Source organism: Chiloscyllium plagiosum, unplaced genomic scaffold (assembly GCF_037043375.1).
Source record: "Chiloscyllium plagiosum isolate Xiang-an unplaced genomic scaffold, Cpla_swu_hap1 HiC_scaffold_5, whole genome shotgun sequence".
NCBI classification, from domain to species: Eukaryota; Metazoa; Chordata; class Chondrichthyes; order Orectolobiformes; family Hemiscylliidae; genus Chiloscyllium; species Chiloscyllium plagiosum.
This window is the reverse complement of record NW_028270143.1, coordinates 105,617,890-105,641,037: the sequence shown is the minus strand read 5'-3', so window position 1 is coordinate 105,641,037 and position 23,148 is coordinate 105,617,890. Positions and strand designations below refer to the sequence as shown.

The 23,148-nt window shown below is 41.7% G+C and overlaps 1 protein-coding gene across 11 annotated transcripts in view; it reads right to left on the bottom strand.

The window, feature by feature from the left end:
• Positions 1-23,148, bottom strand: part of larp4b (La ribonucleoprotein 4B) — a 153,908-nt gene that overhangs the window by 71,761 nt on the left and 58,999 nt on the right. For 10 of the 11 annotated variants that reach the window (XR_015757271.1, XR_015757267.1, XR_015757266.1 and 7 more), the window contains exons 3-8: positions 11,735-11,885; positions 6,462-6,626; positions 3,590-3,680; positions 2,667-2,803; positions 2,485-2,588; positions 1,529-1,639 (exon numbers count right to left, since the gene is read on the bottom strand). Coding sequence is in view for 4 of the 11 variants with exons in the window: in XM_087987543.1 (XP_087843669.1) it covers positions 1,529-1,639; positions 2,485-2,588; positions 2,667-2,803; positions 3,590-3,680; positions 6,462-6,626; positions 11,735-11,885 (759 nt within the window). In the remaining 7 variants the exon portion in view is untranslated. The remainder of the gene's footprint in view (positions 1-1,528; positions 1,640-2,484; positions 2,589-2,666; positions 2,804-3,589; positions 3,681-6,461; positions 6,627-11,734; positions 11,886-23,148) is intronic. The other variant, XM_087987545.1, reaches the window with a different exon arrangement.

The window sequence follows — 23,148 nt, the reverse complement described above, 5'->3', positions numbered from 1 at the left end:
ACTAACTGTAGGAATGCTGCTCCACTAAGAGTTTGACATGTTAGCCTCACCAATTAGATCTTGAAATATGGTAATTGTAAATGCAAAACAGATAACAAAAACAGCATTTTAATGCATCGATCACTGGAGTATGGCAATTCAATCCTCAAGTTATTCCTGGAACACTAAAAGAAAGGCTAACATTAAAATGCCCAAGCTAGAGGTGGTGATAACCTAATGCAGATCATACTGTCTAGTTTTGCCTACTCAAGGAAAACCCCCAACTGACCAATGGCATTTAAGCACAATTTAAGTCAGGATGGTGAGTTACTTGGAAGGGCACATGCAGGTGGGGGTGCATCCTAGGTGTCTGCTACTCAGCAGTCTACATAGTTGAGGTTGCAGGTTTCAAAAGGTACTTGAAGAGGAGCTTGAGAAATTACTGTAATGCAGCTTCTGCACAATTAGTCTCATTCTCCTTCAGTAAAGAATGGTACACAGAATGTGTCTTACAAAAATATTCAATTCAGTTTTGACTATATATGCCAAGACAAGAGGTTTGCCATCAACTACACTTAAAAAATCTTGTCAAAATGTCTTAATCAGAACTTTTGCTGAAGAGATTAAAAAGGTTCAGATGTTAGACTTCGTTCATAACAAACTCTGCAAACCCTAAATATTCTTCAACTCTGGGAGCAGATCAGAGGCTAGGAATCCTTTAGCAACCCTCCCCAAAGGGCAGAAGGCACAAGTCAGGAGTGTGATGAAATACCTCACTTGCCCAGACACGTGCAGCTCCATCACACTGATACCATCCAAGATAAAGGTGGCTGCTTGATTGGCATCACAATGATTCACTCCACCCACCACTAATTCAAAATAGGATCTTCCATTGATTCTCAGTCATAACTCAATGCCCAAGCTGCTAAATTTCATGCTATAAATATTCAAATTGGAATTTCAGAACATTAGACAAATTACCAAAAATAAAGATGCTTGTTATTTCAAATAATACATCACACTGTTTACAAACTAACTCTGGTTTAATACTGCTCAGAGAAACTCAAAGGGCTTTATAACTCGAAGATTTAAGTAGTGGAGACTTGGGCAATTCTCATACAATTTTCTTTTTGCATATACTGAGTACTTATGTCATGAAGTTGACAATATATCACAAAATACCCTAAAGTTAACATTGACCATTGTCTGGTCAGACATTAAATTTCACACAGGGCAAAGTATCTTTCATCTGTCAGTTGACGGAGCACCATCTACTGCACTTACCTTACATTTTCAGACACTGTCTAGCTTATTTGAATTAGCAAGTTTTTTTAATGTTTAATTGAATTTACATGAAATAACAACTGGATTCCATGCTGTTCGCAGAGCATATGACACTCTTTAATCTGGCGCTTTTGATGTAGACCCCAGAAGAGGAAGTCAGACAGGTATGAAACAAATCAACTTCAAAATATTGCTGTAATAGAAGTTTGTAGTAACGTACAACTAAAAATGAATCACTGAAGAAAATCTTACTCTATGTTCTTACCTGTTGTGCATCAGCCTCTGATTCAAAAGTAATGAACCAGTTGTCATTGTAGGCAAATTCACAACTCATGAACTTCGGGAAACTTTCTCCTTTGAAGAGTGCTTCTACTTCCTAAGAAAAAAAAGTTAGTTGGCACATATTTCATGCAGATAGAAAATCTCCAAACTGCAAAAGTCCTTTTAAGCTAGTCATAAATTTATCCAATGCTGGCAAAAAAAGGAGAAAAAAAACTTTAGGTAAAAAAATCTAACCGAAGTACCAATCACCAAATCTCAAGCTTAACGCCAATTCGACATCGAACAACTGGGGTTGGCTACAGAGTTACAAACTGTTGATGCATCAGCTGTTGATCACTGTTGATGCCATCTCAAGTAGAAGTAGCTCTTCCTACTTGAAAGAAAGTATTTGCCAATCTGATGAAACCAGTTATTCTCTATTCCCTGCACGCTCGACCTCCCCAGATATAAGTTTCAAACAAATGAGTTGTGTTTGCCCTGCAGCAAATACACATGCTTAACAGTGATCCTGGATTCCTTTTATGAATCTGGCAAGAAGTCAGCATTGTGGGGTTTAGAATACCTCAGTTTAAGCTCCTGCACACTGGTTATGGTGCTGAACTTGGTCAGCTTGTGACAATTTGCTGGACCTGGTCAGTTATTGTACCAGATAATAGACTAATTGCAGGATTGCCATTGATTGACTATATGTACAGGTCATTATGCTATAATGCACAGTTTGTTAACAAATTCACTAACGCTGACTGACAAATTGGGGACACTTTCTAAACCAGCTTGAAAAACATTGGCTATAACACGGATTACAACATCAACACTCTGCTGTTTCTAAAGCATGATTTTGCTATAATCCAGGGTTGCACAAGAATGAGGCTATCGCGTTTAAGAACTACCTATATTACTTGTCACCAATCTTTAAGTTAAGTTGGAAATGTTTCATACCTCAACGGGAGTGGACTCTGGTACTTCACGTAAAATTACAATGCAGCGGTTTTGATTTGGCCTGACTTTCTCTCCTTTGTCATCCACTTGGACCAAAGGCAATGCTAAAATAAGTGACAGGATATTTTCAGTAATAATTCTTTTCAAAATATCACTTTGATATTAAAATGCAACAAACTTACATCTCAGAACATCAATAATCAAATCCACATCTGTGCTCAGCTTCTTCACATGGTCAAGATTTGCCACAGTCAGTATTGGCACATACTGGTCACTATCCATTTGGGAAACCAGGTACATATCAGTGGCCAGATTTTCTCTGCAAAAACAAAAAAAAATAAATTACAATTTAATCTAAGCCATCAGAAGATCAATTTAGTTCAATTCGAAGTTATATTGAAGAACGCAAACTAAGAAATGTGTTAAGGAATTATATGCCTAAATATTTGTAGTGATTTGCCCAAGTGGAGGTCCTAGTCATTTCTCTAAGCCTGCTGGTCCTGCACTGGGTCTCAAAGAACCTCTGCATTTTTATCAGTAACAAGTTAAAGAAAGTGTTAATTTCTGGTTGTCCACCTAGTGTTTAAAAGGCACTTCTGAAAACATTTCAAAAATCCACAGCCTGCAAGCAGCCATTGTCCGGAGGTTCTAGTTTTAACATACCATTAACAAAAATTAGCTGGTCCCACCATTAGCCCTAACATTGGGTCTCACTTAAGGTAAAACCACTTAATCTGGGTTGTGGTCATCTCTAATTTAGCAAGGACATTACCACCCCTTACCTAAAGTAGAGGGGAAAGCAAATAGCTCTGCAGTGCACAGGTAAACATCTTGACAGTCATTAATCAGACACCTGCACGATCAATCCTCGTTTACTCATCTAAACAATGGACCCCAATATGTTGGACTTTCAATGTTTAAAATCAACAAGTTGCTTTCTTGTTAAGGTTTTTCGTTCAAGCTTTGCATATAGATTTGGTTCAGTATGAGAGATACTGAAAGCATGGTTTTTAGAGTCAGTGGGGAAATGTGCAACATTAGAATTACTTCAACACAGCAGTTATGGCCAAAGCCAAATATTCATGAAGTACAATTCAGGTCTCACCGAGACAAACAGAACTCCAGTGTCTTTTTCAGCAGCTCTCGAAGGTCTTCTTGACCAACTGTTTCCTGTTCCAAAAGAGTCTGATCACCTCCTACAAGCCAACATTTAATGTGTTAGTTTCTTTGCATAGTATACTTGCAAATAGTCTTCATTCTGATATGGTGCCATTTATTGAGTCATATGTTCCATCATTTACCTTCTTGTCACTAATGAAAACCAAACTGGACAAACCCAATTTACAAGCTTAAATCCTGACAGAAAATCCAGTGTAGCAACTAGTAACTGACAGACCTTCCAAATAAGGCATTTAAAAAAAATTCAAGTATTAGGTCAGCTACTTGTCATCAAGAGTGTGGCACCTTGCGATTAGGTAAACCTACAGTGATGCTAGGAAATAGTTCCAGGATTTTGATTCAGCAATTTGAAGAGCAGCAATATAGTTACAAGTCAGGATATGGTGGGGGGTTTGGAAACAAATTGGAGTTAGCATTCGGATGCATCTGCTACCATTGTCCTAAGTGACACCCTTAAGGAGCTGTTGTAGAAAGAAGCTCAAGTTAGTTGCCACAGTGCATCTTTTGAATGGCACAAACTGACCACAACACTGCACAGTGGCAAACATCCATAACTCTGCATGTGAACAGCCTGAGGCCAATAGCCACTCTCCAAAATTGGGACAGTTTGCTTTCCTCCTGTGATGCATAAATCTTTAAAATTCAATACTGCTCTCCCCACCTTAGGGAAGGGGAAGTGAAGAATATCAAGTCATTTGTACAGCACAGAAACAGACCCTTTGGTCCAACTTGCCCGTGCTGACCAAATATCCTAAATTAATCTCGTCCCATTTGCCAGCACTTGGCCTATATCCAAATGCCTTTTAAAGTGTTTAATTGTACTAGCCTCCACCACTTCCTCTGACAGCTCATTCCATGCACACTGTCCTCTGCATGAAGCTGCCCCTTAGGTCCCTTTTATATCTTTCCCCTTCTCACCCCAAATCTCTGCCCTCTAGTTCTGGACTCCCCACCCCAGGGAAAAGACCTTGTCTATTTACTCTATCCATACCCCTTACAAAGTCTTATAAACTCCTAAAAAAGGTACACTTGAAACCAAACAGCAGAGGCAGTTAGCTGTGCAGATTACGACGGGGTCAGAAAGCTGTGCAGATTTATTTCTCCATTTGATCCACTTACCATGTGGGCACTACCTTGGTCTCTTCCACCTTTTTAAAGTGCCTTTGTTTTGTAGGCTTCCACCCCCTCCCCAAAGCTCCAAAACAATGCAACAGCTCAAAATATTAATTACTGCTCCTAGAATTGGGGGAAAATCAGCTCCAACACAGTGTCAATAATTTAGATGAGAGAAGTTATGGGGAGTTCAAAGCAGTTTTGAAGGCCCATCTGTCAAAGCAATGGATGAATCCATCACTAACTTGATATTTAAACAAACTCAGTAGATTAGAGCCGAAGAATCCAGACTACTTGCCCACTGAAGTTGAATTTTTCCATTTGCATGGAAACTTAATACCTGAAACAGGCTGCTGTGCATTAACCTTTCACTTATGAATTAAGCAGCACGAAGGCAAAGCCAATAAACAAAACACAGCAGGATTTATTTTTGGATTTAAACCTCACCAAGACTCAAATGATTGCCTCAAATGTTGAAAATGATGCTGTATTTGTTATGCCACAGGATAAACCCTCCTACTAAATTTAATGCTAGCAACACAAGATTTATCCTGTGCAGTAATCTGTAAAAATGTAAGTGGCCAAGGACTAAAGTAAAAATTTCTTAAAGTATAACGGAATAATTAATGGGCCAGTGGGCTGAGTAGTGGCAGATGGAGTTTAGTTCAGATAAATGCGAGGCGCTGCATTTTTGGGAAAGCAAATCTTAGCAGGATGAATACACTTAATGGTAAGGTCCTAGGGAGTGTTGCTGAACAAAGAGACCTTGGAGTGCAGGTTCCTAGCTCCTTGAAAGTGGAGTTGCAGGCAGATTGGATAGCGAAGGCAGCGTTTGGTATGCTTTCCTTTATTGGTCAGAGTATTGAGTACAGGAGTTGGAAGGTCATGTTGCAGCTGTACAGGATAATGGTTAGGCCACTGTTGGAATATTGCATGCAATTCTGGTCTCCTTACTATGGGAAAGATGTTGTGAAGCTTGAAAGGGTTCAGAAAAGATTTACAAAAATGTTGCCAGGGTTGGAGGATTTGAGAGGTTGAATAGGCTCGGAAGGTTTTCCATGGAGCACAGGCTGGGGGGGGCAGAGGTTTATAAAATCATGAGGCATGGATAAATAGACATAGTCTATTCCTTGGTGTTGTTTGTCTTCAAGCAACAAACTAGTTGTTCAACCCAATGTTACATACATAGTTGCCTTATTGAGAACAGTGCTATCTGGTAGTTCTGCTGCTTGTCACTCAAAAGGTACACTCATCTTCATAACAGATTCAATTCGAATAGTATGACACCAGAATTAAATCTAATTAGTTTGACCCTGAAGCAGTTAAGAGTTAGAGAGCAAGTTGTACAAATTCAAAAAGACAGTTGAAATGCACCAACACATCCATGTTGAAACAATGATCACACTATTTACAGCACCTAGTCTTTCCAAGAGGTTAATTTAGGCTAACCAGACAAGAAATTTAAGCTCCGCCTCATCTAATAAAGTGCTAAGGATATCATGGAGCTAATGCTACCAAAGTTGACAAATTCAGAGGTGCTGTCTAATCTCAAATCCACTGCCCATTACAACTGGCAAACACTGCAACTAAACATGCCCCTATGAGAAAGTCAAAGAACATAACATAATACCTGCTAAAATAAACATGAGCACAGGAATCAATTTGATTATTACTGCTTTATTTACCTCCCTGCCTGGTTCCATGTATGGTCTCATATTCTGAGTAGAAGGAGTCAGAGCATTGGAGTGTTACAGCATCCAAGTCTGATTGTTCAGCAGAAGGAACTGTCAAAGAGGGCTCCTGTGATGGACTTTGAAATGACTTTTCAGCATCACCATTGGTCTCAAACCCTGTCAAACAAAGCAGTACAACTTTAATAATCTTACACCCACTCGTCAAATTTCAACACATTCTTTCACAATGCATGCCCCCACACTGCTTAAAAAAAGCTTTCAACTCACTGTTTTGGCTAATTGTTAGATCTGCCTATGGATTTCTAACCCTTCAACTATTTTAAAAAACAGCTTTATCCTATGTCTACATTTATTCAAAAGCTCTCAAACACTGAGGAGCATATGATATCGAGTAGAGGGTCCTTCAACTAACCCATTGGTCACAATTTATTTGTTCCAGCCTATTTGATTTTTGTATGAGACACTGAATACAATGGACCAATTAACTAGATAACTAAACAAAAATGAACACAATCCAAATGTTATCTTTTGGGGAAAACAGCTCAGTAAAATAAACTGAAAACTCCAAAACAAATCAGTGATAAGCACTTATGGTAGCTATTACTGACGATAAGACATTGAGCAGATCCTTGCAGTCCACTGATACTGCTCCATCATCCAATGAGATCAAGGCGGTTCTGATAATCTTCAACTCCACTTTTCTGCTATTTCCCCAAATCCTATATTCTCTTACTGATTTAAAAAAGTCTGAATTATCTTAAATGTACTTAAAAGACAGCCTCAACAGTCATTTGCAGTAAAGAATTCAACAGACCGACTACCCTCAAGAAATTCGCCTCCTATCTGGGCAATCGCTTTGAGATTATGCCCTCTAATCTCAGGCTATCCCAAGGCAAAGTAACCTCCATATTTATTGTGGGGCCCCAGGAACTTATTTCAATATTGTCTCCTCTCATTCTCTGAAATTCTAATGACTACAAGTCCAAATTACAAAATGCATTACAAATTTCCTTTATTACCTCGTGAACTTCTCTGGACTGTCTCCACCACCAGTCAAGCTTTCCTCAGATAAAGGGGCCAAAGATCATTCACAGTAGTTGAGCGGAGACTGACTAGCTCCTTATATAGCTTCACTTCAGCAAAACCTCCCTCCCTATTTTATATCCCATTCTTTTTTAACTAAAGAGCCTACAATTGTATCTGCCTCCCCTGCTCACCATGAAACTCATGCAAACTTAGATTCATGCACTCTGATCCCAAACCTCTTGTGCTGCAGCTTTCTACAATCTCTACCCATTTGTTCTTGAAAGAAATGACAATGTGGAATGATAACTGAAAACAAATGGAGATCACAGCAGGTCAGACAGCAGCATCTATGGAGGGACAGCAAGCTAACATTGAGCCTGGAGGACTCTTCACAGCTGAAATATGCCCACATTTGTCCTCTTATGCTGCAGTGTTTCAGTGAATCTCAAATTGGAGGAACATATCTTCAGACTAGGCATTTTACAACATTCTGTACTTAGTTTTCAATATCTTCAAATTATGAACACCTTTAGCTTGTGTCCCCTCCCCCATCCCACTTTTTATCCTTTCGAACTATTGTTACGACGCACAAGTCAAACCTCTGAGCTAATGGAAACATCCAGAAAAGCTTACCTCAATCTGCTAAAATGTGGAAGAAAAATCCCTGATTTGACTGTTTAAGAGAAAAATTCCCAACAAACACTAAAGAATTAACAAACCAGAGCCCCCAAGAACCAATAGTTACCTGACCCCAACTCTAAAATGCTGCTCCAATAACAAATTAATTTCTCAAAGTCCATACAGTTTCTTATGCCATCTCCCTTCCAGTCTTCTGAATCTTACTTCCAAGTCTGCTGCTTCCCACCAATTCTGACTTCTCCCTGGGCCATCTAAACATGCGTAACTTTGTATAAAATTCATTGGTATCTTTAATATATGGTGCTTTGAGAGATTGGAGTGTTGACAACCTTGTCGAATGACATGTGCCTTCATCAATGTGCAGTTAACTTTGACTAATTTCAAAAGTCCTTCCTTTTAGACTACAACACTCACCCTCTCATTAGTCCAGTGTTGTCAATACAATCTAATTCAAAAGGTTTTTGGTATACTGGGCATAATTTAAATTCAAATTCCATTGCTGTAATATCAAACGCAATCCCAAGCCAATAGTTACATATGAGCAATTCTTAGCACTATCTACACCTGTCAGCTATACATGTGCTGTCAAAATCTCAGCTCAATTGATTACTCTCTTTGGGTGGGGTGGGGGGAGGAGAGAGAGAAGAGGAGGGAGAAGAGAGAGAATCTAAACAACTTCACTGAACTTTGAGTCCCCATTGTTAAATACAAAGCTCAACTATGAAGCCTTAATAATAACTGCTCGTGGAAGCTTCTTGGGCTCTAAAAATATTCCTGCCTTGAAGGGGAATGACAAAACATTTACACTACTGATCCCTAGGATGAAAAGGCTGTCCTAGATGGAATAATTAAGTAAAATGAATCCAAGTTAAGAAATAGGGATCATCTATTTGATTCAAACAAAATTGAGAGAGGATTAATGCCAAGTGTGGAAGATGCATTTTCTGATATCCATGGCCCTCTAGAACCATCCTGCTCTCCCCTGACTCCATCCCTTCTCCCAACCTCACCTCAGGTATTTACCATCCCTCAGTGTCTGCTGCGATACAGAACTTTCTGCACTCAATGGTCTCAACTTGATCCCTCTGCAACCCCACCTGAATGAATATTCGGCACAACATAACATCATAACTGTCATTTTCACCTGTGCACCAACCTGTCCCACAGACCCCTTTGCCCAGCTTCAACATATTCCCTCCTGGACACCTTCCTCTGGCCTTTTACTTCCAATCTGTTAATTGAGAACTGTTGGCATGACATTGGTCACTTCAGTTTCTCTACCAAACGACCCCCCTGCCCACCCACCCACCACTTCATCTCCCTCCAAATTGACTGCACTCTACGTGCATAGATCCAACCCTGACTTTGTTATTAAACCTGCTGAGAAGGGTGGCGCCATTATAGTCTGCATTGCAGGGGCTCTGCACCAGCTCTCAGATACCACATCCTATCTTCCCCCGGCACATTAGGCCATTGTGTCAGTCTGATCTATAGTCACTGACCTCATTCATCCGGCAATCTTCCCTTTTTGTCTTCAAATTGATAGTCCTCCAACCAATAATAATTAGATTACTTTACAGTGTGGAAACAGGCCCTTCGGCCCAACAGGTCCACACCGATCTGCCGAAGGGCAACCCATCCATACCCCTCACCTAACACTATGGACAATTTAGCATGGCCAATTCACCTGGCCTGCACATCTTTGGAATGTGGGAGGAAACCAGAGCCACCCGGAGGAAACCCACACAGACACAGGGAGAATGTGCAAACTCCAGTCAGTCAGTCGCCTGAGGCGGGAATTGAACCCGGGTCTCTGGCGCTGTGAGGCAGCAGTGCTAACCACTGTGCCACCGTGCCGCCCACAAACCCTGCAAAGTTTGCTTCTATCTTTTTCCTGCAAGTCCACAAACAAGACTGCCCAGGCAGATCTATTGTTTCAGCCAGCTCCCACCCCACAGAACTTCTTTTCCTACCTTGACTAAGTCTTTTCTCCCCAGTCCAGTTCGTGCCCATGTACAAGTGATTCTGGATGCTTTACACCAGTTGCAGAATTTCCAGTTTGCAAGCTCCAGCCACTTTCTCATTACCATGGACGTGCAATTCCTTTACAGGTCCATGCCCTGGTCAAGATGGTCTCATGGCTCATTGAGTCTTCCTGGAGCAAACCGCCCCCATCGACTATCCTCCTCCACTTCAAGCTCATCCTCCCTCTCAACTTCTCTTTTTAACTAGTCTCATTTTCTTCAGATGTAGAAGTGTGGCCGTAGGTACTTGCACAAGCCCCAATTACAACTGTCTTTGTGGGGTACATCGAACTGAAACACGGAATGTTCTATTCTGGCCCCCACTAAACTGATATTTCAAATGTCAGCGGTGCTGCTTCCCTCTGGAAATGGAAAAGTTCAATTTAGCTTCCAATTCCCACCCCGCCTCATATTCACTTGGTCTGACTCCTCCCTTTCTTGACATCGGTTTCCATTTTTGGGGATAGACTGGCAATTAAATATCCACTATAAATCCACTGACTCAGAACTACCTGGATTATATGTCCTTGCACACTTTCCTGGAAAGACTCCACTAGATTCTCCTAGTCTCCATCACATGTTCAGATGAGGCCAACCTTGACATGGGAGCCTCCAAATATGCCGATCTTCCTCAACCAAGGGTTCCCTAGCACTGTTGTCAAGGCCTTAACAGGGTCCAACCCATCTCCTGCATTTACACCTTCACTCTGACAACAGCCTGTTCCCAAGCCACCATCTTTCTCAGGCTTGCTGCAGTGCTCCAGTAAAAGCTCAGCGCAAGCTGGAAGAACAGCACCTCATTTCCTGCTTCAGGACCCTGCCTCCCTCTGGGTATTTTAGGGTCAGACACCCCCCACATGAGGAGTGTTGAGAAGTTCTTTGCTTGGTTATAAATGTTATTAATTCCCTATTACCTAAACTTTATAGATGCTCAAATGGATTCAAGAGACACTCCAGCATTTGGGCACAGGGCAGAAAGTTCTACATATTGTAATGACCAGCTTGGCTTTAAATCAAACAATACACTGGATGGATCATACAGCTTACTCCCATGCTGACATCCTACTTCAAAATTCCAGTCTCTGCATTCAACTGAAAGTACTTGAGTTAGTCCATTACACTCACTAAATAGTGATTTTAGTTTCCATAACAGCACCATAAGAGTCTTGAATAAGTCTTCTATTTCAAGAATCAACATTTATTGAAAACCTTTGGTGGAAATTGCAGTGTGCATAATCAAACAATTAACAAAACAAAAAAGGGAAAGTAAAGCATGTGCCAAAAGGCTGTCAAAAGAGAGAAGTCTTCAAAGTATTGGGGAGAGTGCAAGGGGCATTTAGATAAACAAGTCAAGAAATTGAAACAGTACAAAACAAACTATAAATCAGGCAGTGTTGTCAAAAGCATTCATTGCCTCTACTGGCAATGTCACAGAAAAGTCAACTCAAATATTGAATGCCTGACAATAAACACGACAAAACAGACAGATCCAGTTCTGGAAAAAAAAACACTTGATTGTAATAGAATACAAAGCTACCTGAGAATGTTATTTACTTTAAAAATGAAGGAAGTCACCTGAAAATACTATACCTTCTGGGCAACTATCAGGAGCCTCCAATTGGTCTTCCCAAGTCTCACAGGCATTGCTTGCAGCAGCATCCAGACTTAGCACATGATTTGCCCAAACTTTGGCATTAGGATTCAGTTCTGAAACCTTGGCTGATTCCTAACGAGAAAAATTCCAATTGCAAATTTAATATTAAAGGCATGTAAAAGGTGAATTAAAGCTTGTTCCAGAAACAAGTAACAATACATCTAAAACTTCAGAACAAGTTTTAGAACTATAAATTGGCCCCATCGGCCATGTTTGAACTACTCACTGCAGTACTCAATTTTATTTAAACTGACCTAGTTTATCAGAACACAAGACGGCTGGAAGACATTTCACACAAGAGTGGATATCACACCAAGTGAGAAACTCATCTGAAACTTTAAATCTTTTTCAAAACACAAGAGGGCACTATGAAAAATTAGACTCTGCAGGATCGACACAACATACCAAACCCTGAAGTCACAGCCGTTCCATGTTCATTCTTTGCTGTTAAGCTAGCAACATTCCACCACTATTGTGCTAATATTTATCCCTACTTCAAGTGGTGTTCTTTTAGGACACTAACTACTCTCCACTTAAACCATTCCTTTGAAGGATTCTGTGCTCCAAAATATAGAACCTGTCACTGATGCTCATTTACACAGTCTTTCCCATCAACCAGCTTCAAACTACCTAATTTGAGTTCAGCAGCAGTTATAATCTCAAATGCCATGTCTTTGAGATGGCATTTGAGTATAGTAATGTAAAGCAAAATTAAATTGAATCTAAAATTAACTTACAGTAAAGCTTAAAGAATGTCAAAAATACAATAAATTGGAGAAACTACACCAAGTACAAGTACTACCTCTGTAGGGTGGATAGCAAGATGTTATTTTTCTTTCATGTTTTGCTTCAGTGTCAAGGTGAAATAGTCCAAGGTTGGATGAAGCTCAAGGGAAGCATCAATCATCAGCTAGGACTAGTTGGACAGAATGGCCTTGTACTAAGTTCTTATGCTATTTAACATTTACACTCAAGTGAATCTTGTTAGTCCCAGCAAAAACATACATGAATACTACTTGCAAGTATGCCCTCAAGGTCTAAGGGGTTTGGTCAATCAAGTTCAAGGGAGGCAGCTGCAAAGTCACCCCTTTCATACAAAGGGTGATCTACTGCACGCTCTAGAATAAAACAGGGTTAGAGTAAGGATTCAACAAGATGGTCCATGTAGAAATAAAAAATCCCTTTTATTTTCCAGTAGATGGATTGGAGCGGGCACTGTTTAAATTTAAACAGTCAACTCACGTCCAGCATCTATTTGCAGGTAAAACATGTAACTTGAGTGTTTAAAAAGCTATTACCATTACTTCATCCAGCAGAGGGCAGCGCGGTCTCAATACGTTTCCATAAATGGTGAACCCTGAAATATTTCCGAGTGTTCACTTTTATCCCCAAAAGATTTCTTAAAGTTCACTTAGTTCTTATTGTGCTCCGCTACACATACATTCATGCTCAGCTTCTCAATTTGGAACGCAAGTTAAAAACTAGCTTTTGCAGGCAAGTGACAATATGATCAGAAATATACATTTAAATACCATACACACACATCAAAATGTTTTAGATTGTTTTAAGGTTAATTTATGGGGTTGACTATTACATGAATACTAATTTTGAAGGGCTGAAATTCACTACTAGAAGCCCAGTTGATAACTAAATGAAGAAAAAGACAATGATTTCAAGTAATTACCAGATAATGAGAATAGAAAATAAAATGAATTAGTTATTCCATCCACTTTTCTCTTGTTCTTATTAAATGATATGATCGATGCAGCTGAGGGCTAGACTGGAATCCTGGACTGGATCAGGACAGCAAACTGGAATCTTGGAATGGAGCAAACGGCTGGCAGAACAGTGTGCCCGGAACGGAGTGGCCATACGAGAAGTGTTTACACTAACTATAGTGCTCGCTCAATAATTAAGAAATATGAAGCCTAATGCTTTAATTATATGAACAACTAGGGTAAACGTTTCACACAAAATATGGAAAATGTCAGATTTTTTGACCAAGAATATGGGGTTGACTCTCGAGATCAACTTTTATCTGAGTATATATGGTAAACAAACTTAAGCATTAATGACTGAAGACATTTTGTTGAAGCCTTGCATTAATCAGAACAATTCACAAGAATGACAAATAAAATAGAAAAAAAAAGTAGATGCACTGTGTCCCCAAGAGAGTTAATGACTAAATTACTGCATTGACTTGATTATGGCAACATCTTGACGAAAACAGAAACAGAATGGTGGGTCACCCAGTTTATAATTTTGGACAAGGTGCTATGTACATTTTTTGGGTCTGAGCTTTTTGCTGTATTAAAATATTTCAATACCCCCAAGTGCATAATGTCACATTTTCACTCAAAATAGCAATGTTTTTGCTCACACTTCACAGATTACCACTCTAAACCTGGTCATTCCCACCTATGGAGTCACATACAAAACGCTGAAATAACCGGCCCCAGCATTTATCCCCATACCACCCAGCTTGTTACAGGTCATTATCCGGAAAATACCTATTTATCCAAATGGTCAGTTATTACTTGGCTAATCCTTTAACCATCCTAATGCACAACCAACACACTGGGCTCTTAAATAACCTAGAGGGCACTATGAAACAACTTCTAGAAGTCCCAATATTACATGGATTGTTTCATTTATCCTGGCCATTAATTGAGCAAAAGCATTGTCAAGCACAATTCCCTCTTTGGAAAGCCATACTGACTGCTCAACTAACTTTTGAATTTCCAAAATGCTCTGCTACATCTATTCTATAGTTATCTCCTTCCCTATTTGAAATGAAGTGTTGTTTGGCAGGTTTCCAATTCTCTGGAGTCTTCCCAGAATCAAAAGGATGACTAGTACTGCATCTAGCATCTCTCGCCTCTCGCTACTTCCTTCAATATTCTCGGTGCAGACTGGCAAATTCTCTGAATTTGATAACTTTTGCCCCATTGGTTTCCCTAGTATTTTTGTACATTTATTTTTGTACCTTTTTAAAACCCCTTGGTTTATTAGTTTTTAGAACATTAGTATTTTCTGCTGTAAAGACAGGGGCAAAGTATTTATTCACATCCCATAATTTCCTGGCTCCCCATTATTTCTTCAGTCTCAGTCTTTTGACTCATCACTATTCTTTGCCACATTGAATTCAAACTGGATGCTATCAACAACTTAGTTGGCCAAGGATACTTTATTACCCAAGAAGTTTCTTTCATTAAGATACATCTATGCTGCAAGCCACAAACCTCTACTGTCCCTCACCACGTTTAATGCTAAGTTTCTTTCCCAGCTCACTCCAGCGAGTCCTAACTTTATTGCATTGTAATGGTCCTCAGTGAAAAAGGTTAGTACAGTTGTTTCCAACTCAAGTTCCTAATTCTATAAATGCTAAATTTTAGCATTTGATCACTGATGTGAACAACATCCCCTCAGACTAAAAATAGCGTGATCTATTTGATTCAGAACATTTTCATTCAGGACAAAAAGCTGTGCAGAATATATGATTGCCCCCATGGCTACCGCTACCAATCGGACTTTCCCGATCACTCATGATTAAAGTTACAAGGCTATAGAGTACTTGGTAAAAATGCCCTCTTTTCTTGGCTTATTCTTGATCCAATTGTGTAGTTATTATGGGCCTACCCAAAAGAACCTCAAGCTACAAATGTTTGTGCGCTAGGTCACCTTGGTGTCTAGCAACTTTGCCATTTTGCAGCAAACCCACAATCACCCATATTGCCACTACCATATTGATTCAGTATACAATTTAGACTATATTTCTTGCACATTTAAAAGTTGGGCACTAATGCACAAAGAAAGTCACCAATTTCAATCTTATACTTTACCAGCACAAGTAAAAACAGCAGATTAAAGACTTCACTTTTACTGTTGAAACAAATATTCAAATCATACGCCAACTACCTCTTCGTGCACTTATATTGTGGTTTCTGACATCTCTCTGCCGCTGGTCTTACTGCAGGTAAGCTTCAATTCACACCTCAGCTTAGAACATGAGCAGTACATCACAGGCCTTTTGGCCCACAATGTTGTGCTGAGCATCTGAACCCAAGATCAACCTTACCTACACACAATTTATTGCCATCCCTGTGCCTACTTAACAATCACTTCAATGTCTGACATCTGACTCCCACCACTGCTGGCAGTGCATCCCACACACCCAGAGTGAAGAACCTACTTCTGACATCTCTGCTATACCTTCAAGCACGTTAGAAGTATGACCTCTCATGACAGCCATTCCTGTCTCTGGCAATCTGTCTCCCATAACCTTGTACACCTCAAAATCAAGTCACCTCCCTTCCTTCTCTCCAGTGTGAAAAGCCCTAGCTCAATCAGCCTCTCTTTTTAAGACAAGCCTTCCAATCTAGGCAATACCCTAGTGCAGAGGAGATTTACCATCTCGAAAGCATCCACATCCTTCCAATAACGAGGCAACAGAACTGGACACAATATCTGAACTGTGGTCGAACCAAGGTTTTAGAGCCTGGAGGTTTTGCTGTAGCTCAAACTCAATTCCCCTGTTTATAAAATTCAAACCATTTGCCTTCTTAACAACCCTATCAACTTGGCGTCAACTTTCAGGGACTTATGGATGCAGACTCCAAGGTCGTGCTATTCCTCCACACTACCAAAGAATCCTGTCTGTAACCCTGTATAGTTTGAGTTTTTTCCTTCTTGCGGAAAAAGCTGCAATTAAAGCATCAGCCTCTCTGCATGAAGCCCTACTTGAACCAAAATTTCTAGTTAACACAAGCAGAGAAGGCCATTAACTTACTGCCATCCTCAATCTATTACCACCAAAGATAGATAACCTGTGTTTGCATGGCATTAAGTTTAGGTCAATTGAGCTAATGGATTACTTTTTCTGAAAAAGTTTGCTGATTTAAATTAGAATGCACTCCAAGAGTAAGAAATAAACATACCTTTGTAAGGAAAGGTATACTGATCACATCAAGTACAGGATAACCAAATGTAAACAATGAGATCAGGTAAAATATTTGCATAGCACAATATATTTTCCAACACAGACTGACCAAAAACAGACATGCAGGTCAGGAATTAGCTGAGGGTGGAGGCCCAATGTCAACATTAGTAGAACAAGAAACAAAAAAAAGGTCAGAAGACAGTTTGACCTGGACAAATATCCTCTGGCTTGTAACCAAGATTTCTAAAACACGGCAGGAACAAAAGGATAGCGAAAAAACTTTGGTCAAAGCAAATGAAACATTAGAGTAAATACTAAATTATATCTACATGCACTCAACTTTTGGAAGACTGATTATAAGCTGAACTTGTCTGTACCATGACTCCACTGCTCCAAGTGGAAAATTGACCAAAATTCTTGAATTTCATTAATCCTGTAACAAGTTAACATCAATTCATTTTCGCCAACCGTAACAAATACACACCTGCAGTAACATCCAAACTAATCAAAAGTCTCAAAACAAACCGCCATAACAAAGTCTTAACTAAAGCTTGGACTGGAGTCAAAATTATGGTAAGGAGACATGTTCAAAAGTTTAGTTACACTGCAACCCCAAACAGGAGCACAGGAGAAATGGCAAAATGAAAATTTGAAGATTCTGAACATAGACAGAAAATAGATTTGTCAGCACATGACCAGAAGTCACCAGTTGACTTGAATGTACACCTTTTAAGTTTTATTTTTAAAATACAAGAGATTGGATCCACAAGCAATAACTTGTATCTTTTCCACATTCAACGAAAGGCCAACATTTAAATTTTTTCCCAATTAAATATTCCAGCAAAGAATATCAAACATGAAAAGTTGAGTTGAAGTTGCTGCTTCACTGAAAGTTGAGAAAAAAGATGCTGCATTTAAGACAGAATTACAAAATACTTTTATTGCTTTAGAACATACTGCATGTGCAGCACGGTGGCACAGCAATTTGCACTGCTGCCTCACAGCACCAGAGACCTAGGTTCAATTCCCACCTCGGGCAACCGTCTGTGTGGAGTTTGCACATTCTCCCAGTGTCTGCGTGGGTTTCCACCGGGTGCTCCAGTTTCTTCCCACAGTCCAAAGATGTGGGGGTTAGGTGAATTGGCTATGCTAATTTGCCCATAGTGTTAGGTGAAGGGGTCAACATAGGGGAATGGGTCTGGGTGGGTTGCTCTTCAAAGGGGCGGTGTGGACTCGTTGGGCCGAAGGGCCTGTTTCCACACTAATCTAATCTGAGCTGTTTAGGGTTGCAGCAGGTGTGAAATAATCAGTTCAAAGGAGGTTCAACTTCACATGCTATGAAGAAATTTTAGGACAAGGATTCTTATCCATTCGCCACTCAAATTAAAAAGGCAGCCAATATACCGACCGAAACAAAGAAATTACCATTTAACTTGCATTAAGCAAGCAAAGGTTTTGTTTTCCATACATGGACTAAGGAAAAGCAGACACTCCTTTGGAGAGGAGAGAGTACAAGTAGTTGTTTGCAGATTTAGAAAAATCAAATGAAGTGAACAGGTTGACAATGCAAAATGTCTGATCTTATTGTCCCCACCGCAAAAAGTGACATGGTTACATTCAACATAGATTCTGGAGATCTCACCATAGGTTTATTGTATTCAAGTTGATGGTTTTGAAATAATCTGGTACGGCCTGCATTTAATCGCCAGTAAAAAGAGGCAAGTTGCAATTTTTGACAGCATTGCTAACTTTGCAGTCAATCCAGCAACAGTGGGGCTCAACTTACATGGCACTGCCCAAGTTCAGGCACAACATTAACCAGAAGAGCCAAGAATCGCCCTTAGTTCAATAATGTCTTCTGAAAATGAAATCTGCTTTATCTATGACTCTACCCAACAATGATCACTCCAAAAGTCTGGAATAAATTCAGAATCCAAAAAAGGGCACTTGAATTGGAAGGGAACTAATATATTGGCAGGGAGATTTGCTAGAGCTGCTCAGGAGGATTTAAATTCATAAGGTGGGGGGGCCCCAGGGAGATAAACAAAGATCAATCTCAGATTGTTGAGAAAAGATGCAAGTCAAACACGCCCACAGAGTCAGGAACAATGCAGAGAAGAAGGTAGAACAGAAATTAACTTGCATTTATTTTCAAGAGGCCTAACAATAAATGCAGCTGAACTCAGGGTATGGTTAGGAACACGTCACTGGGATGTCATAGCAATTACACATGGATAAGACTGGCAGCTGAATGTTCCAGGATACAAATTCTACAGGAAGGACAGAAAAGGAGACAAGAGGAGCAGGAGTGGCATTTTTGGTAAGGTTGGCATTACAGCTGTACTGAGAGAGAGGATGTTCCTGGAAGTACACCCGGAGAAGTTATTTGGGTGGAACTGAGAAATAAGAAAGAGATGATTACCTTATTGGGATTGTATTACAGACCCCCTAATAGTCAGAGGGGAATTGAGAAAAACTTGTAAGGAGATCTCAGCCACGTGCAAGAATAATAGGGTGGTTCTGGTAGGGGATTTTAACTTTCCAAACATAGGTGGGCGGCACGGTAGCACAGTGGTTAGCACTGCTGCTTCACAGCGCCAGAGACCCGGGTTCAATTCCCGCCTCAGGCGACTGTGTGGAGTTTGCACATTCTCCCAGTGTCTGCGTGGGTTTCCTCCGGGTGCTCCGGTTTCCTCCCACAATCCAAAAATGTGCAGGTTAGGTGAATTGGCCATGCTAAATTGCCCGTAGTGTTAGGTGAAGGGGTAAATGTAGGAGAATGGGTCTGGGTGGGTTACGCTTTGGCGGGTCGGTGTGGACTTGTTGGGCCGAAGGGCCTGTTTCCACACTAAGTAATCTAATCTAATAGACTAGGACTGCCATAGTGTTAAGGGTTTAGATGGAGAGGAATTTGTTTAGTGGACACAAGAACATTCTGATTTGGTATGTGGATGTACCTATTAGAGAAGGTGCAAAACTGGAGTCGAAAAGTGTAGTGCTGGAAAAGCGCAGCAGGCCAGGCAGCATCCGAGGAGAAGAATCGACATTTCGGGGATAATCCCTTCAGGAAGGCGGCTGGTGTGCCAAGCAGGCCGAAATAAAAGGTGGGGGGTAATTTGGGGGACAGGCGCTGGGAATACGATAGGTGGAAGGGGGGTAGGGTGACAGTGATAGGCCGGAGAGGTTGGGAAAGAAGAGTGCAGGTCAAGAAGGCAGTGCTGAATCTGGGGGTTGGGACTAAGGAGGGAAAGAAGAAGGAGGGAAAGAAGAAGGAGGGAAAGAAGAAGGAGGGAAAGAAGAAGGAGGGAAAGAAGAAGGAGGGAAAGAAGAAGGAGGGAAAGAAGAAGGAGGGAAAGAAGAAGGAGGGAAAGAAGAAGGAGGGAAAGAAGAAGGAGGGAAAGAAGAAGGAGGGAAAGAAGAAGGAGGGAAAGAAGAAGGAGGGAAAGAAGAAGGAGGGAAAGAAGAAGGAGGGAAAGAAGAAGGAGGGAAAGAAGAAGGAGGGAAAGAAGAAGGAGGGAAAGAAGAAGGAGGGAAAGAAGAAGGAGGGAAAGAAGAAGGAGGGAAAGAAGAAGGAGGGAAAGAAGAAGGAGGGAAAGAAGAAGGAGGGAAAGAAGAAGGAGGGAAAGAAGAAGGAGGGAAAGAAGAAGGAGGGAAAGAAGAAGGAGGGAAAGAAGAAGGAGGGAAAGAAGAAGGAGGGAAAGAAGAAGGAGGGAAAGAAGAAGGAGGGAAAGAAGAAGGAGGGAAAGAAGAAGGAGGGAAAGAAGAAGGAGGGAAAGAAGAAGGAGGGAAAGAAGAAGGAGGGAAAGAAGAAGGAGGGAAAGAAGAAGGAGGGAAAGAAGAAGGAGGGAAAGAAGAAGGAGGGAAAGAAGAAGGAGGGAAAGAAGAAGGAGGGAAAGAAGAAGGAGGGAAAGAAGAAGGAGGGAAAGAAGAAGGAGGGAAAGAAGAAGGAGGGAAAGAAGAAGGAGGGAAAGAAGAAGGAGGGAAAGAAGAAGGAGGGAAAGAAGAAGGAGGGAAAGAAGAAGGAGGGAAAGAAGAAGGAGGGAAAGAAGAAGGAGGGAAAGAAGAAGGAGGGAAAGAAGAAGGAGGGAAAGAAGAAGGAGGGAAAGAAGAAGGAGGGAAAGAAGAAGGAGGGAAAGAAGAAGGAGGGAAAGAAGAAGGAGGGAAAGAAGAAGGAGGGAAAGAAGAAGGAGGGAAAGAAGAAGGAGGGAAAGAAGAAGGAGGGAAAGAAGAAGGAGGGAAAGAAGAAGGAGGGAAAGAAGAAGGAGGGAAAGAAGAAGGAGGGAAAGAAGAAGGAGGGAAAGAAGAAGGAGGGAAAGAAGAAGGAGGGAAAGAAGAAGGAGGGAAAGAAGAAGGAGGGAAAGAAGAAGGAGGGAAAGAAGAAGGAGGGAAAGAAGAAGGAGGGAAAGAAGAAGGAGGGAAAGAAGAAGGAGGGAAAGAAGAAGGAGGGAAAGAAGAAGGAGGGAAAGAAGAAGGAGGGAAAGAAGAAGGAGGGAAAGAAGGAAGGAAAGAGAATGAGGAAGCTGGAGAAATCAACATTCATCCTGTGTGGTTGGAGGGTTCCTCGGCAGAAGAGGTGACGCTCTTCCTCCAGGCATCATGTGGCCAGGTCTGGCGATGGAGGCGGCCAAGGACCTGTATGCCCTTGGCGGAGTGGGGGTTTAAGTGTTCAGCCACCGGGCGGTTACACTAGTTGGTCCAGGTGTCCCAGAGGTATTCCTTGAAACGTTCTGCAAGTAGGTGGCCTGTCTTCCCAATGTAGAGACCACATTGGGTGCAGTGGATACAGTAAATGATGTGTGTGGAGGTGCAGGTGAATTTGCGACGGACATGGAAGGATCCATTGGGGCCTTGGTGGGAGACAAGTGGGAGGAATGGCGGACATTTTGCACTTCTTGCGGTTGCAGGGGAAGTTGCGGAGAGTGGAGGTTGCACAAGGGAGTTGCAGAGGGAGTGGTCTCTCCAGAACGCTGATAGGGGTGGGGAGGGAAATATATCCCTGGTGGCGGAAATGACGGAGGATGATACGATGTATCTGGAGGTTGGTGGGGTGGAAGGTGAGGACCAGTGGTGTTTTGTCCTGGTGGCGATTGGAGGGGCGGGGTTCAAGGGCGGAGGTGCAGGAAGTGGAGGAGATGCGGTGGAGAGATCGCCGACCACGTCGGAGGGGAAATTGCAGTCTTTGAAGCAGGCCATTTGGGCTGTTCGGTAGCAGAATTGGTCCTCTTGGGAGCAGATGTGGCGCAGGAATTGGGAATATGGGATGGCACTTTTACAGGGGGCAGGGTGGGAGGTGTAATCCAGGTAGCTGTGGGAGTCTGTTGGTTTGTAGTAAATGTCTGTGTTAGTCGGTCGTCTGAGATAGAAATGGAGGTGTCTCGGAAGGGGAGGGAGGAGTTTGAGACGGTCCAGGTAAATTTGAGTCAGGGTGGAAAGTATTAAAGTGGATAAACTGTTCAACCTCCTCGTGGGAGCACGAGGTAGCGCCAATACAATCAATCATCGATGTAGCAGACGAAAAGGTGGGGGATGGTGCCAGTGTAGATGGACTGTTCCACATATCCAAAGAGGCAGGCATAGCTGGGGCCCATGGCTACTCACGCACCAACCAACCCAACCGCCCTGTGGCTAAACACTAACTCCCCCTCCTACTCTGCCAAGGACAGAGGCGATACCTGGAGGAGTGCCTCACCTTCCGCCTTGGAACCCTCAACCACACGGGATGAATGTCGATTTCTCCAGCTTCCTCCTTTCCCTCCCCCCACCTTATCTCAGTCCCAACCCCCAGATTCAGCACCACCCTCTTGACCTGCAATCTTCTTCCCTACCTCCTCTGCAGCCTATCACCCTCACCCTCCCCTCTTTCCACTTATGGTATCCCCAGCACCCCTCCCCAAAACTTAACCCCCCCCCCCCCCCACCCCTCCCCAAAACTTAACCCCCCCCCCCCCACACCCACTTATCTCAGCCCGCTTGGCACACCAGCCTCATTCCTGAAGGGCTTATGCCTGAAACGTCGATTCTCCTGCTCCTCTGATGCTGCCTGGCCTACCATGCTTTTCCAGCACCACACTAGTCTCCAGCATCTGCAGTCCTCACTTTCTCCAAGGTGCAAACTTGACCCACTCTTGGGGAAATAAGGCAGGGCAGATGATGGAGGTGTCAGTGGGGGTGTACTATGGGGCTAGCAACCATAACTTTTAGTTTTAAAATAGTGACAGTAAAGAATAGACCAAATCTAAAAGTTGAAGTTATAAATTGGAGAAAGGCTAAGTTGACGGGATGATTAGGCGAGAACTTTCAAAAGCTGATTGGGGGCAAATGTTCGCAGATAAAAAAGGGATGGCTGGAAAATGGAAGCCTTCAGAAATGAGATAACCAGAGTCCAGTGACAGTATA